Source organism: Rhipicephalus sanguineus, chromosome 1 (assembly GCF_013339695.2).
Source record: "Rhipicephalus sanguineus isolate Rsan-2018 chromosome 1, BIME_Rsan_1.4, whole genome shotgun sequence".
Taxonomy (NCBI): domain Eukaryota; kingdom Metazoa; phylum Arthropoda; class Arachnida; order Ixodida; family Ixodidae; genus Rhipicephalus; species Rhipicephalus sanguineus.
The window spans coordinates 256,004,623-256,021,979 of NC_051176.1; the positions used below are offsets into that span (position 1 = coordinate 256,004,623).

Here is a 17,357-nt window from a genome sequence, read left to right on the forward strand (position 1 = left end):
TCCACACGTAAAAAAACTTGAGAGAAAAAGAAAAACATGAGAAAACTGTCAAGCTCTTCAGAACTTCGCCTCTGAAACGAAGGCACAGACTTTTCTTGCCTAGTTCGGTTGCGTATGCCGCAGGTGTCGTAATACATCCAGACTTCGGCCCGCGATACCCTCGGGGATTGGATTCACATAGGAAATTTGTTCACGCTGTGCAGTCGTCACTGCCGCACCGCACCAGTCGTCCAAAAAATTTCCATCATTCTGGCACGTCGTTGGAAGGCTGCTGTGAACGGGCGCCCGAAGATTGTTGGGCCCATGGAGATAAAGCACAATTGCGTGACCATAGATGAAGCACAGTTGAAGCGTATTCCGCGAACGTAGGGAAAAAAAAAAAAACTAGCTGCCGTACCCCCTTCATTTAGCCGTGAGGAGCGCCCCTGCTAACTGGAGTGACGGCTCTTCTATCAACGTGCATGCACGATCATAAAAGCAGAAGGAAAACACCCTTCCGAACAAGCACGTAATAAAGCTGCCACCAAGCCACAGCGTCCCTGATTTTTCCTTTGTGTTGTTGTAACTGGCGGTACAAGTTTCGTGTAAATATATGTACTATTCGATGTTCGATTTGATATTCGATTTTTTTGGCCACTATTTGGCACTATTCGATTCGATTCGAGATGAAATTTCACTATTCGCACACCCCTAGTGATGACACCATTACGATGGCGAATTTGTAAATATTGCACTTTGGTCACCAGCTGCGAGATACTTAAGAGAATGACAGCACTCTCTACAAGTTGTTACAAGGCCAAAGCAGGAGTGGGCTATGTTACTCACAGCCAGATTTTCTTGCTCTTGAAAAAATTCAGATTTTTTTCATCTTTGGCAAAACAGTTGCCAAGGACAAGTACTCTTGAAATACTACATACAGTTATCTGTTGAGCCTTAACTTGAATACACACTGGTTTAAGTTTTTCAGATTGTGTTGTTGTAAGCTACACAAAGTAATCAATTGGTTTGATAGCAAAAAATTCTTAAGACTACTATTTAATCATGCAAACAAGATCACTGATGTGCATGAGTTAATGATACATAATTGGTGGGGTTTTACATCCCAAAGCCATGTTATAATTATGAGGGTTGTTTTAGTGGAGGGCCCTGGAAATTTTGACTACCTGAGGTTCTAATCTGCAACTAAATCTAAGTATACGGGCCTCGAGCAATTGGAGGCGAAATGTGGCTGCCATAGCTGGGATTCGATCACGCAACCTTTGGCTCGCTAGTCAAGCAGCATAACCAGTAGACAGCCGCAGCGGTTGATGTGCGTGAAAAGCCATCCAACCTTGCGCACTAACTGTCCAGAATGTTCATCGGCTGTAACCTTGATGCACATTAAATGTAAGATGTGTACCTAGAAAAAGACTGACATCACAAAATGCAAAGCATTGTGCAGTCTATAGTGCAAATCTTGAGTTTTAGTAATTATCCGTTTGTCCCAAACCATGCTGAAAGCAATGTTAAAGGGGTACTGGAACAAAATTTCGTGGCCGAGATAGCCTGCGGGATCGATTCCCCTGAGCATGCGTATGTCATCTGCAAAATATCAACAGCGAATACAGCTTGGAAGGTATTTTAAATTAATTTTGAAGTTTGCGTGAGCGATCAACATCCTCGCTTTAATGACACCCTCAAAGGTGACCCTCGGTGACCCTCCTACTTCCCCCATGTGACCATGCTGCAACAAGTCATGATGACGTCATAGCTGCCATTTCTTTGTTATTTTTTTTATTTATTTTTTTTGCCCTGTTCGCTCCAGCAGCCTACATCTCCGCGGCTGCTCGTGAGTCCGTGGCCGTGGCGCACGCGTTGAAATTTTTGTGTTTGCCGACACTGCTTTCTCGCGCAAGCGTGGGAATGCGAGCTGACGACGCAAACCGCGCGGAAGTGCGTCGCAGTTTTGTGTGCTGACGTGATCGAGTGCTGCACTCGCTAGGTGGTGATAGTAACTTTACCACCCGCTAGGTGGTGAAGTTAATCGAGCGCTGCACCTAGCGGGTGCAGCGCTCGATTAACTTTTTGTTAATAAAAAAAGTTAGATCTTCATGGGTCAAACCAGCATCTTCCTCATATACTGCTTGCAAAAGTAGCTTTTGTATATTGTTTTTTTTTTAAATTAGTTTATTTATCAGATTTGGTGAACGTGCTGAAAACACAAGTATACTTCGGACTGCAAGCAGGTATGAATATTAAAAAGTTTTGCATAACAAATCAAATACTCGCTCACAAGAGAAGGCAGAGTGTGCAAAAGAACACAAAGGGCTTACAAGGATGTTTGGGTCTTCGTGTATAAAATGCTGCTATCGAACGCTCCCTATTGTTGGATTTTATTTCATATTCAATTCCAGATTTATTTGCTGTACATACATAAGACACCTGTTCATTAGTGTTCATGTTAGGTGCAATTTTCTAGACATCGGTTATGTATGGTTGTGTTTACAAGCAATTTGTTGCCGTTTATTTGTTCCATTAAAGTTCAGTTGAACCCCACATTAATGAAATTGGCGGGGAAACCCAAAAGTTTCAGTATAAGAAATAACAGTACAAATAAGGAAACAGTCAGCAAAACGAAAATTTAATGCCAAAATTCAGTTAGCTTGCCTTCTCAACCCTTGCCGTGTAGTAAACACAGAGATCACAACACAGCAAGTACTCCATTGCAACATTATCATTGGGCATTAAGCATCCAGCACATTTCGGGGGTGGTCGTTTTCTCCCTGTGGCTTGTGCCCTGTTCCTCGGTGTCGTCGGTTTCACGCATGCTGTTTACAATGGCCTGCCTTGTCAGTCAACTCTTCGTGAACAACCACATCTTAATCAGCAACAATAATGTTGTTTACACCGACACTATCGGAAACCTCATGATTGAAGGAACAAAGCATGCCCCATGCACCAATCAGTGATTCGGGCACTGGGCTCACGGCAGTTGCATCTGTGTCTTCGCTGAGATCCTCAGGTGGTGTTGTTGAAAATGCACATGATGGCTCTTGGGTAGCACGAAAATCAGCATGGTTGAAATGCGGTGAGATGTGTCAGCCCATGTTGCGTATGGCACACCAAGTAATAGCAGCTGTACACCACGCGATATTAACTGTGACACGCAACACTTCACAGAAGCAGCACCACACTAGCTGCGCACAATACACAAAGAGCGATGCGGCCATGCATTAAAAATAAAGCAGTCTAAACAAGCAACATGATGGCAGTGACAATATCTGGCGTGTGCAACTACTACTGGCACAGTGTCATTTGTGTTAACAAAGATTGCAGCATCCCATGCAAGCACAACGTGGTGACACTTTATGCAATTTAGGTGTGAAGCAAGGACTTTTGAGTGCATTTTGGAGTGTGCTGACCTTGCACGAGCCGACAAGGTGTTGGGAATTGTCCTGTAAATTTTCATTGTTGCGAGATTGCAGCTTAGCAACATTTTGTCGTTGAGAAATGGAGATGCATTGAATCTATGGCCGTTTGCCAGGGACAGGAAAATATTTTGTTGCGCGATTCATTATTAAAGGGGTCATGAACCAATTTTCCAAGTAATGATCTAATGACCTCAGTATCGGAGTTTACTGCCGACCCGAATTGATTGCCGCAAAAATTTCTCGAATCCGTCAAGAATCAGCGTAGTTACGGGGGTTTGGCGCACGCTCCCAGCGCTTTCTCTCTTTTCTTGTGCCGACGAGCGCACTGGATGCTAGACAGGGAGGGATGGCACGGGGGAAAGAAGTTAAGTCAGTGCGCGTCATGAAACGCTAGAGTCACTGGAAAAATTTCAGAGTATCGCATCTGTTTTCCGCGCGCCGCCGCCGACGCGATTGGCTTACTCGCATCACGTGACCTCTCGCCGCCATATCCCTTCCAAGCGCTTTGGGTGCAGGCGCGTTCAATGCAGAGCGTGGCCGGACATCTAGCAGTACCACGGTCCCTAGAAGTACTTCGTCGCATTTTTAAACGCGCCTTGCAGACAGGGGCGTAAGAATTTTTTTTCGGGAGGGGCGGGGGGGGGGGGTACCTCCTTGATCTGAAGGGGGGGCCTGGCAGGCAGATGTGGTCAAGTGGCATTTCGTGCTATGTATTCCACAGGAAAGAAATTTGGGGGGGGGGGTCTGTGTGCCACCCCCTGGCTACGCCACTGCATGCAGATTCCAGAGAGTAGCTCACCAGCAATCGAACGTTACTGGTGAGCTACTCTGAGAATCTTGTTAATTTTTGCATGCCGTGTGGGAAAAATTAATGTCAAAAGCGCCGTTTTACGTGGCTGCATATAGTTGGTCGGAATGAATTCGCCCCCTTCAAGAACACACCTTCCTACAATGCCTACACAAACTTTGCTGGAAAAGATCTCATGCGACAGGAGACTTCACCTTTTCGGTTCGCTATGGTCAGCGATATTGAAAGCAATACATACCTTTCTATTTGCTCGGCTGTTTATATCTCGATCTGTTGAACAGATTACGTATGCTACTCGAGTTATAAGCGTGTCACGCACGAGAGTGAAATTGAAGATTTGTTAAAATAACTGTTTACTGGTATACCTTGAAGGCAATTGTGGCATGATCATTTGCCATTGCGCAAAACAGAAGCGTGGAACTCTGTTTATAAAGTTGATATAAGGCAATGTTATTAATCGTAAATTAGTTGCCAAAAAAAATGTTGCTAATGCTGCATTGCGCCGAGCGTACCCCTAAAATACTGGTTAGTGGGTGAGAAATGGTCACGGCAAAAAAAAAAAAAAAAAAAAAAAAAACAGATCCCACGCCTTGCGGGAGTCGATTTTATGCGAGCGCTATGTCTATATACGTATTGTGTTGCAGAAGCTTTAAAATTTTCCCGGGTGTGCTATTTCTGTTGAAAAGAACGTAAAGCACCATGCCGATGAAGTTTTAATAAGAGTGCATTATGAAAAAAAAAGTGCAGCAGTGCAGAAACCGAACCCCAGCTGTTTACGCGCTGGCAACGTAAGAAGAAAGTGTTTGTCGGAATACATCAAAATATTTGCAAATGCACTGCAACGTTGGGAATATTAAGGAGAAAAGAAATAGTAAATGAAACAATTAAGTAGTGATGTCAGTCATTATCGATGGCCTATTTTCTACGTATCGCAAGATAAGACACACCTTACCTACCGCACGCGCCGATTCGCCCATGCGTTTGGCTGCTGGCGTTCCGAATCAAGACAAATACGTCGCGCACAACTTCCAATTACCGTACACACACAACTTCTATTACACATAACAATAAGTTGAACAGCAAGCATGGTGCACAAGCAAGGTATGCGTCAGCGATCAGTCGAAGGACGCAGTGTTGAATGTTCTCGATGTTGTTTGATAACGTTCTCGAGTGCAGTGAACCTGAACACCGACTGCAAAGCTAGCGCAAACAGTCAAGGTTCACCAAATGTCGAAGTAAATGGCATCTCGCACCATGTCACTGTGCTAATAAAGAGGCCGATGAAGCCATGAAGCGAGTTCGCGAGCACATGGCAGCATTCGCCGCACGTTTCATTAGTTACACCGCTAACCGCGCAGTCGATCCATAACTGTCGATGACTCGAAATCACTTCTCATATCCTCTTGAATAAACACACACACACATAACGCCGTTCCGCCGAACGTAACACAGCACCGAGGCGAAAAGATTGGTCATTTCTCAACACACGCTAGCAACGCGCCGGACGGTCTGGAAAGGAAATGGCCGCCGCCGCCCAATGTTGCCCGCGTGCAGCCTACCTTTGCGGTACTCTGATTTTCCAGTGACTCTATGAAACGTGATCACTCTCCCACTGTGATACGCTTGCGCGAGTGTGGCTACCGTGTACTGAGGAGTGCGGCGCCGGCAAGTGGCGGCACCCCGCGTCAAGAAGCGCATCTGATCCGAACGCCGCTCTCGATTTACGTCGGTTATCGGCCAATAAGCATGCTATGTCTCTTGCGACGTAAACTGGCAGATCCGCGACGTCAACGTGCAGACGCCCCGCCCACCGACGAGAGTGAGAACCGGCCTCTGTTTGAAAAGAGGGCACCTGAGGAAACGGCAACTTCACGCTCCGCTTGTGGCCTTTACGCGGCGCGCACAACTAATATTTGGCAGAGCAGTTCATAGCCGTGTCAGCTTTCCGCAGGATGTGTTTTTTCAGCAAGCCCAAGGGGTGCTTCATGACCCCTTTAAGGATTTTGACTCTATAACACTAGCAAGTATGTTGACTGCATTTCTCTATGTTTCTATTTTATAGAACATTGCTCCTCTACATCGACATGGTGGTAACCAATATGCCAGACTTTTTTGCGATAAAGCACCTTTGGAGTTTGCGTGGAGTCCTGATGCCATCCAAGCACTGAATGCAGCCTTCAGAACCTGTGCTGGTGAGTTGCTGATTGGCTTTTATAGTAACATGCAAACAGTGCAGTTGATTGCCCTCTTAAGTGTGTATCCTTGGCGTTACATATGTCTGCACGCATGTTTGCGTGGGCCTAAAGGAGAAGGCAGTGGCTGCGTGCATTTGCACGCAGGGTGCTTTTGACAGCAGGAAGGGAGGTACAGAAGTGGACTTCAAGCAAGACCTGCCACAGAAAGGACCAGTGGCAGGTGACGACGACTCCATCAGTGTCCCCTGCCATGAAAAACTGCCTGCCAAGAAGTCAGTTACAGAAAGGTGGCCTCCCATGTTTCACCATTTGTTTTTGGTTCTCTCACTTCTATGCTTCTGCGCATACTGCTCTAATCCCATGTTGCTGTTGCGGTTGTGTTTCACACTCTTCTTCTTACTAACTGAATGCCAAGGTGAACTGTTACTGTGGTGCTGGCAATGTGTTACGTTGTGTTGTTTGCCCTTATCACTTAACTTAATGCTGTTGGCATGTAAAATGGCACATGTTATGTAACTTTCGTGTTATTGTCCTCACAACCTTTCCCTCTTCAGTGTTCTCAGGATCTAAGAATTCACCTTTGCTTTGTTTCATGTGCCTTTCTGTTGAAGCTTGTGAACATTTCAGTGGATGTTAATTGTAAAAATTTCTCTTTTGACTGCATAGGACAAAAATACTTGATGTTGTGTGTGTGCCATTTGCCCTGCAGAAACTGAAGCACTAATTTCTAATTTAGGCAGAAAAGATTGACTGCTATGTATGCTACTTTTGTATCACTTTTATTCGTTCAGTTATAGCAAAAGAACAATATTTACTGTCTGTTAATATTGCTCAGCTGTAATTTAAAGGGACCCTGCAACTCTTTTCTGGGTTATAATGGAATAGACTCACTAAAGTTAAACCTGGATACATATAACGAAATTGACAATTTCCCGAAAAAATTTGTTACAAACAGGTTTTCATTATATGCAGTTTCAGCGCGAAAATTCAGAGAAGAAATGCACATTTTAGACACAAGAGGAACTGGACACAGAGCTCACCCAAAACAATTATTTAATGGCAAAAAAGTTGCGTTATTTTGCTCTATTGCTTGTTCATGAGGGATGGCAATACTGGACGTTCATAGAAAATCAATACAACGCTGCTCCGCCATCGTCTAGCCGTAGCCTTCAAGATTGGCTCTGGCAACGCGATGGCGCATTGCCGGAGCTAATCTTGGAGTCCACGGTCTAGTGAGCCTACGGCGAGGCGCAAGACAAAGCGCGTGACGAGTCGACCTCCGAAGATCCGTCATTGTCTCAGACAGTTTCCACCAGTGCCCAATCTGACATCTCCTCAGTAGTGACTGTGCAGTCCTCCGCAGAAAAAAAAAAAAGAAGAAATCGCAAAGCTGCCCATCGCGAGGGGCTGCTCCATGCACGCGCACTGAAACCACGCATGCGTGCACGGCATTGAAAAGAAAGAGTGAACGACACGGATACCACAGAATATTCGGAAAAACGCTCTCCATATGCGGTGCAGCTCCACATATGCGGCACGAACTCGAAGTGTAACAACACGGAGCAAGGATTTTTTTTTTTAGTGTAGTGGCGTCACCTGGGGTCACGTTAACAAAGTGCTGTTCAGAGACTTCTGCAGCAACCGAAGTGTGGTGGCGCTGCCAACGCAAAAGCCCCCCCCCCCCTCTTTTTTTCTTTTTTTTTCTTCTCCCTCTTTTTTTCTTTTTCGATGAAAGCCGGCGTGGCGGCACCCGCGAGCGGCTGGATGAGGTTTCACGGAGGAGGGGAAGGGCTTGCGCCCGTGGCTGCAAGAACACCAGCTCGAGGGGTGCAGGCCCGCCTGCCTGCCTCACTCACAACCGCACGCACAAACGACCGCAAACGGGGCTTCGAGCGCGCGTTGCTGCCGCTCTGCGCTCTGTCGTTGGCGGGGGTAACCGCAGATGTTGTATGCGGCTCCTGCTTGTGCCAAAATGACAACATTCGGGGCAATATTCCTAGGTTGTCGGCGTCGAAAATTCATTATATCAAGGGTGTCTCCTGCTGCCACTTTGTTACATGGAGGTCGCAAATACATGTGCTTCTATGGAGTAACGGCGGGGAATAGAAAAACTTACTAATATCGAGGTATTCGTTGTAAGGAGGTTCATTATAGGCAGGTTTAACTGTATTTGCGCATGACTCTTCACGAATCACATGCGGCAAACATTTTTAGAATATGTCAAGTGTAAGCGGAGTTACGGGGATTTGTCGCATGCTTCAAGCGCTTCCTCTCTCTTCTCGTACCAGCGAGCGCACTGAAAGCTACGCAGGGGGGGGGTGACAAGGGGGCAAGAGATGCAGCCCTTCGTCGACGTGCGTCATGACCTTGCGCACTTTCGTTAATTTTTTTTCTTCAAGCGTGCGGCTGACTTTCAGTGTGATCGCGAGCGCACGCGCGGGCACGTGGCGGCATCTTGCAGCAACCACGGTAACTATTCCGCTCAAAATGCTCAAATCAGTCAATGGCGTGAAAGTTGAGTATATGACGCAGTGATTTTGAGTATATAGCATCATTTGTTGAGAGAAGAGGGAGCAATATGTAGCTGACTTCGAGAATTTATTGTAAATTCCAGGTCGCATGCTGTACTTCAATGTTTGGCTTGCATGTTCTCGGGAGCCTCGACTACCGATCGGCAACGTTTTCTGACCATGCTCAGAAGGTGTTGCAGGGCCCCTTTAAGATCTTCAGCGTAAGCTGGTACTTCATTAAGCGTTTTTAGGTGCAATGATTATAAGTCAGGAGACAGTAGGGTCAAGGGAACCAGCACTGCAAGCATGGAACTTGCAGATCATAAAAATTGTTGCATGATGATATAGAGGTGTATAGTACAGTGTGTAGTATAGCACACAAAAGAATGTTCAAGTGGAAACAAACGTTGAAAAAGACCTATCTTTTTACGGTGTCATTGAGTTGCCTTCAAAGAGTTAATGCAATATAAATAAATGCAAGGGGCCAGTTTTGAAGTTCTGATGCATCTGTTGATAGGAATACTATTGCAAACTTTTTGTTTCTCATCTTTGTGGATTCGATGAGTATCTGGGTGCTCACTAAGCATGGAATGGTGAGGAGATTGGGTGGCAGTCACAAAGTGCTCATTGCGCAGGCACCTACAATTGAGACAGGCCCCTAAATTTTTCAACAAAATATGGGAAGGTATGATAATGCCAAAATAGTGGGAAAACTTGATTGTCTTGCCATTTATATAATCTGGTAAATCCCCCACATCTTCCAGCAGCTATAGACTGACTGCTTTAACAAGTTATCCTGGCAAAAATCATATAAAAGCATCATAAGTAGACAGACTGCTTTAACAAGTTATCCTGGCAAAAATCATATAAAAGCATCATAAGTAGTATTAGCCTCATTCATACTTGATTCAAGAAACCTAATGGATGTTCATCAGTGTGGATACAAAAATGGTTGTTCAACTGCTGACCATCTTGTCCGACTAGAGCATCAAATACGAGAAGCATTTTTATATAAGCAATACTGGCTCACATAGTATTTTTTTTTTATTTAGAAAAGGCTTGTGATACCACGTGGAGACATGGAATTTTATGAGACCTTGCTAACCTAGTAATTAGTGGTAAAATGCTGAGATGACTCCTGATTTCATGACTAACCGAACATGTCATGTACATTTAGGCACAATATTTTCACAGACATTTTTCCAGGAAAACGGCGTACCGCAAAGTTATACTCTCAACAGAACTGTGCTCAAAATAAACTCCGTTAACATGGTCATACCACCCACATTAATGCACTCTGTGTACATTGATCATCTTCAAATTGCCTGTTGTGCCTCGAATGTATCAGCCTATGAGAGGCAACTTCAAATTACAGTATATAAGATGATGCATTGGGCTGACCGAAATGGTTTTTGCTTCTCTACACAAAAAAACTGTTGCTGTTCTGTTTATACGAGGATTGATTATACCCTGACCAAGTTCTGAAATTTTTTGCGATGTTGGTAAAACAAGAACACAAATTTCTAGGAGTTACATTTGGCCTAAAACTCAACTTTCTGACCCACATAAACACACTAAAAATTAAAGAGACACTAAAGAGCAAAGTGATTTTTCTCGCATTAGTAAAGTAGTCTTCCACGATACCAAAAACACCACGTTTGCTGCAAGAAGACGCTTAATAAGCGAGAAGACGCGCTAAAAGAAAATACAGGTGGTGACGCCACCTTGGAATTCCCGCACCATTTGCCGTGACGTCACATATTTTTGACGGCGCCTGCTTGGGCATACATAGTTCCTAATCGGTTAAATTGAAGTACATTGTCCTCTGAGGGGGCCAGAGACTTCACATAAAGAGTTTGTGGAAATTTCGTCGAGCCAGTGGTGCCAAAATACGTTAAATGCTCTTTGAAGTCTTTTACGTCATGAATTAGAAAGTTCGGCGCAAAATTTAAAAATGGAACTTTGAACTTCGTTTTCTCCTCTAATAATAAACCTACGGTGGTGAAATAAATACACAACAGTTCTCCGAGCACACTTTATCAATCTAAACCAATTCATTGTTTCTCTTTAGTGTCCCTTTAAGGAAAATAGTGCGTTCCACCTTCTCAGTGTGTTAGCCCATAAACAGTAAAGTACCGATCGATTATGCATGCTGCATATGTACAGTTCTTTTGTGTGGAGTATTTTACATTATGGTTGTGTCATTTACGGCTCAGTACCAGAGTCCTACATCTGGTGTCTTGATCCTGTACGCAATCCTTGTCTGCATTTGTCCTGTGGTGCTTATAGGACATCACTGGTGCAGAGCCTATACGTTGACTGTAATGATGCTCCTCTGGGTCAGCAAAGAGTATTATTAACCCTGTTCTATGTTTTAAGAATTAGATCATCACCACAACACATGTCATGACATTACCATTAAACGTAACTCACGTTTGCACTACTTTAAACAATCCACACTTAATCAAACCGCTCATATTACGTTTTGAAGAATATAGCCACAGATACCTAGATTTCTCAAAAGGCACTCATGCCAAGAAACCACCAAGACCGCCGCCATGGTTTGACTTGACGCAGCTTTGTGTTTTTTCACTAACCCATATAAAGAAAAAGGACACCCTACCAGATCACATAATTCAAGGGTTCCACACACTCCAGGAAATATATAAACATTACACTGAATTTTACACAGATGGCTCAAAAACAAAGAAGCACATAAGTACCAGGATTGTGACAGAGGAGAGTGCAATCAGTGTTATAGAGTGCGTCAGTGCATTTCCATTTTCATAGCTGAAGTTTGGGCCTTATGGAAAGCAGTGTAAAAAGTATTCTCTGGACAACACAAAAAACAACCATACGCACTGACTCACTAAGTGTATTAAAGGAGTCCTGACACAAAAATTTTCGCCTCGCGTTTTTTTGCTGCAATGTGTTGCTGGGGGCCTGTTAGTCATAACACGGCACATCGTTTGCTGCAGCGCGCGACAGATAATTAATTACAAGCTCCTCATTACCGACACAGCCTCAGTTTCGGTTTGACAGAGCTCCAAAAACGGCAAGCCGCCAGGTGCAACTATCACCACCTAGCGAGTGAAACGCTCGGTCACGTGAGCACACAGAACAGTGACGCATTTCCGCGCGGTCTGTCGTCGTCGGGCTCATCGTCGTCTGATGGCGACGATTTTCTTGCGGCGGGGATCGAAGGAATTTTCGACGTGGCGAATCACTTCATGTTTGACCCGCTGGCGAGGAGCGATTCGTCGGGAAGCGTGTCAAAACAGAAATGGCGGCTACGACGTCATCGTAACTTGTACCGGCTGCAACGGTTACGTAGGGGAAGTAGGGGGGTCACCTCGGGTCACCTCCGAGGGTGTCAATGCACTAGGTGCGGCCTATAATGCTGGATCGCGCTCGCGAACTTCAAAATTCGTATAAAATACCTTCCAAGCTTTATTCGCTGCCGATATTTTGCAGGTGGTACACGCACGTACACGGGAATCGATCCAGCAGGCTATCTCGGCCGCAAAATTTTGTGTCAGTATCCCTTTAAAAGCTTTACATCTAAAATCTGAGTGTGAACTGTTACTTGGCAATATTTTAAACATTGTAATTATAAATAATGAGGGTATGTCTGCCCATTTCTTCTGGGTCCCCAGCCATGTGGAAACACCAGGCAATCAAAAGGCTAATGAACGTGCTTCTTTGGCAGCACAGAAACCAGTTACAAAAATAAAAATTCCCATAAAGACATCCAACGAACAATTCATCTGGCTTTGTTAACAAAATGACAGCAACAGTGAAACTCCTGCACTCGTAGTAAGCTCCATCTAGTTAAGCCCTTACTGAGGGAATGGAAGACATCATGCCACCAGGAAGGTTTTATTGAGGTTATATTACGCTGACTCTGAATTGGGACACACAGACCTGGTACACAACTATTCGCCTAGATAAAAAGAATAACCAACAGGTGAAAAATGCCAGTAGCTGTTAAGTCATACATATCTCAAAGGGACACTAAAGTGAAACAATGAATCGGTTTAGATTGATAAATTGTGCTCTGAGAACTCTAACGTTGTTAATTTCACCACCATAGGTTTATTAATAGAGGAGAAAAGAAAGGTCAAAGTTTCATTTTTAAATTTCGTGCTGAAATCTCCGTGCGTGACGTCACGGGTTTCAAAGCACATTTTTCGTATTTTGGCGGCATTGGCTGAACGAAATTTCCTGAAACTTTGTATGGCAAGTCTCTGGCCCCCTCAGAGGACAATGTACATAATTTTTACTGATTAGGAACTTCGTCAGACCTGGTAGATGCCGTCAAAATCTATGACGTCACGGCATATCGTGTGGGAGTTTAAAGATGCCGTCACAGCCCGCATTTCCTTTTTGCCCATTTTCTCGCTTACCAAGAGTCTTCTCGCGGTATGCGGGGTGATTTTCAAATTGTGAAAGAGTAATTTACTAATATGAGAAAAGTAGTTTTTCTCTTTAGTGTCCCTTAAATAACATGCCCTTATATTGCAATGCAAAGACAGAAATATTTTGGCAAATTATACAAACACGTACCTTTCCATCCCAATGAAATTCTAGGTAATGATATTGTTATTTTGTGGAATGTTCATAGTTTTTAAAAGAAACTGGCTTTTTAATGAAGATTTAGAACAAAGCAGCTTTTACTGTCTGTTATATGATGCCTTGTGGGTGGCGCAGCATAGCCGTAGTTGCTCTTGCACCATAAGACCTTGTTGAACTAACTATTTCAGACAGCAGTTTTTCTGGAGGGTTGCAGCTTGCTTGTGGTGCCGGTTTTGTCATCATGTGGAATCTCGTTAATACTATTCTGCATAATACGTTTTTTGGCCTAATACGTTTTTCTTTTTATTCTTAGCTAACGTCCCTTGAAAATAATGCATTTTCATACGTTCAGTACGATCACATTTTTGTCCAAGGTTGGAAAATACGACAGCGAAAGTGGATCTTGACCGATATATCTAGAAATCTTATGTTTATTCTTCAGTATACTAGCTGAAACTGTGTTCCAACAAGACACGATCTGCACGTTGCAGTGCTGCTGAGGCCGCAGCAGTGTTGGTTTTGCAGTGAAAAGATCGCTGCCAGGTGATCTTTTCGCTGTAAAAAGAAAGTGCAGCGCAAATTGACCAGCTACTTCAACATTGCTCAATAAAAGAGTTGCTGATGGAGTGTGCATATTTTTCTCCTGTTTTAAACCTCTTTGGTTAATGTGATTTTTGCATAATACGTTTTATTTTTCGGTTCTCGTGAAAAAAAATGTATCAATGAGATTCCACTTATTATTTTCTTTATTTTTAAACTTCATATTTTCAGCTATTTCCTAGCTACCATTTGAGATCTCACTGTGAAGCCTCAAACTTGATGTAGCCACTGGGTGCAAGCAGCCTTATGTTTTGAAATACATGCCTGCGAGAGTTTCATTTGTTGTACTTTTGGAGCCCTAAACAAGGACACAAAAGTTGTTGATGCATTTCATAGTCCACTGACTACCGGTTACCAACGGTACACACAAATATCATGCGGGTTTGAGATATCTAGGAATTAAAGGAGTACAAGGTTTCGCTTGTTCGTATTTTGTGTGCATATCATTTTGCTTATCATGTTGACATGATTGTTTTTTGAGGTAGTGTAAATGACTTACTAAGCAGTCCTGTCAGGTGAAGGTGGGGTTTTTTTAGGTGAACTCTGGAGGGAAAAATAAAAATATCTGGAGGCGAAGAAGCATTTCACTCAATAAAGTTTGACACAAATCCTGTTTTTTGCTGATGAAAGTGTATAAAACCACTCTGAGGAGAGCATCATGCAAATGGGCAATAACAAATTTTTACTATGCTTCATTAATGCCGTAAAGAATCTTTTATCTCTACTGCATGCCATGTGTACGCCCACCTGGCTGTCCAGCGAAGTTTTATGTTAGGCAAAATACATGCAACGTTGGTAGGGTGCATACCATGTGTCATGTTGCATCGTTGTATAGAAAAAGTTAACTCTGTACATACCTTTAACTACACAACCTTGGCACCTGCTAAAATGTCTTTTATTTGGAACCATTACTGTGCGTATAGGGAAGGATTTGTGCTTGTATTGACTAAATAGTGTGTACGTAAAACACCTAGTCTCTCGTGGTAGACTACCTGCAGACAGGAAGAAAATGAAGAAAGCACAATAAGCTGACAAAGGGTAAGAAACGTTCTGGATTAACTGCTGACAGTATTTTAGGAAAATGATGGCCTTCTGAGACCACAGACTTAAGTTTTTTGCTTATTTATTATAGTTTCTTGTTTCCTTTCCATTTGCTGGAATCCTAGCACACAATGATGCACAAACTTCCTCCAAAATGCTTCTAACGTATTAACAACACACCCATATGTACAAGTATATAATTGTGTACTTTAAAATAGGGACTATCAGATAGGCTGCTTCATGAGGAGTATATTTAACATATTTACACCTTTTCATATAGCCTTACTCATGAGTCGTATAAGTGCTCGTAGTTTGTACAAATAGCCAGTGATTCCACTCCTGCGCCAACTGCGCCAAAGTGCGCCAAATTGTATTTACTGTGCCATCCTGATAATATCGACGAAATTTGCGCCAAATTGCGCCAAAGTCTCGGCTTTGGAGTCGTCTATCACCGGCAATCGCACCGCCAGCGCATCAGAACATGTGCAGCTCGATCTTGGGGCTGCCAATAAAGTCGCAATCATGGACCAAGAATTATATAGCGCTCGCGCGTGCGTTCTGAGTAAGCCACGATGCCATGCACGGTGCCGACGCAGCTTCTGTTCTGCAAGTCGGCTCGACAGCAAAACGCGCTCTCCTGAGAGGCTCATGACGTCTAGGCCTATCGGTAGTGAGAAAGTGCGACGGCGATTCATTGGCGGACGTCGTCTGTTCCAGAGACACTGCTGATAGCTCGTTTCAAGCGTCGCACGGCACGTAAGGAAAGCAATGTTCAGTAATAACTACATGAGTGCCGCTAAAACGTCTGTCACTTCTGTTTCCGGACATAGCGGAATGAAATCTGGGATCGCTCGCAGTAGATATATGGGACAATATCGAATTTTCCTTGCTTCGCGTTTATGGAAGAGCACGCGAACGTTGGAAACGCGTTGACACTTTTCCTCAGATATACTTTATCCATGGATATCTTCATCCAGAACAGCTTTTTCGTAATTCCTTCCGCCAGCACGTCCGAGTTTGTAATCACTCTGCGGTAAATACCCCCTAAAAGGCCCTGCCGTTTCGAGCTCACGTGCTAGGGTTCCAATTCGAATTTTTTGCTTGCTTTTTTAAAAATTAATCTCATTAGTAAAATCATATCTCCTGGTCGGAGCAGCCGCAAATGCGCAGCTGTCAGTAGCGGTCCCGTCGCTGACGTCCCACAGTGAAGCGGCTACGCCATGTTACACGTCCGCCCCTCGCTTTCGGGGGTCAATAGCTAACAGTTAAAAAAAACTCAGTTTCGCTTAAGAGTGAAGCAATGAATGCGATACCAAAAAAATTGTATTGTGAAACGAAGTAAGACTAGCAGCTAACTCTTTTGGATCCGATCTCGCGTAACTCAACAAAACGCTGGTTTAAGTGAATATGGCCCCTCTAGGAACCGAAGCGTTTCCTTGCTCTGAGTTCTCTAAACGCGAAGTAAGCGTTGAGAGCACAGCAAGTTTACGAGCCGTCTCCTGAGGCCTCGAGATAGCGCGCGCACAAGCGACTGCGCCCTTCGAACGATGCGGTCCCCCCCCCCCCCCTTCCTCTCCCCTGGCGTCCCTTCATGCTCTTTACGAAAGACGGGCGGGGCGTTTCCTCTTTGTTTGATGAGCAATCGACGGCAGGCCCGCACGCGGGAAGATGTTATCGCATGCGCTGTCCATGTGGTGGGGACAGACGGCCGGCTAGTTTAATCTCCACTTCAGCCGCGTTCGTCGCCAGCGCTCGCGAGCTTTTACCCGCGGCTAGAATGCGCGTGGTGATGTTATTAATTTGGATTTTATATGGAAAATTATGGCAACGGCGACGGCAAAAATCCGCCGAGAGTGTCCATATAATTGCTATCGCAAGGGTCAATGTACGGGGCAGATTTTGCGCCCCCCCCCCCTCTTAGGTGATTAAGGGGGGGGGGGGGCGCCCCCTGTGCGCACGCCTATGCTCCTGGGATGATTTTTTCCATGAGATTTGCAATGAATCGAAATATTTCTAGCCTTCATAAGAGCCCCATAATAATACTGAGGTGCTTGAATGTTAATGCAATATGCTTCTGTATTGCACTCCAGGATGTAAAATTCGCTGTTCCAAAGTGCTCCCAGATGCAAAATTATCTGCTCCAAAGTGCTCCAAGATGAAAATTTTGCTGCTCCAAAGTGCGCCAAAACGGAAATTTTGCTGCTCCAAAAATTGCTCC

At 44.3% G+C, this 17,357-nt stretch overlaps 1 protein-coding gene across 4 annotated transcripts in view; it reads left to right on the plus strand.

Moving 5' to 3' along the window:
* The window catches only part of LOC119378396 (ankyrin repeat domain-containing protein 12), a 69,047-nt gene that overhangs the window by 10,189 nt on the left and 41,501 nt on the right, over window positions 1–17,357 (plus strand). For 2 of the 4 annotated variants that reach the window (XM_049411460.1, XM_049411461.1), the window contains 2 exons: window positions 6,281–6,410; window positions 6,525–6,700. In XM_049411460.1, coding sequence (XP_049267417.1) covers window positions 6,664–6,700 — 37 coding nt within the window. In that variant the 5' untranslated portion in view covers window positions 6,281–6,410; window positions 6,525–6,663. Of the gene's footprint in view, window positions 1–6,280; window positions 6,411–6,524; window positions 6,701–17,357 lie in introns of those variants that run through there. The other 2 variants (XM_049411464.1, XM_037647566.2) reach the window with 2 other exon arrangements.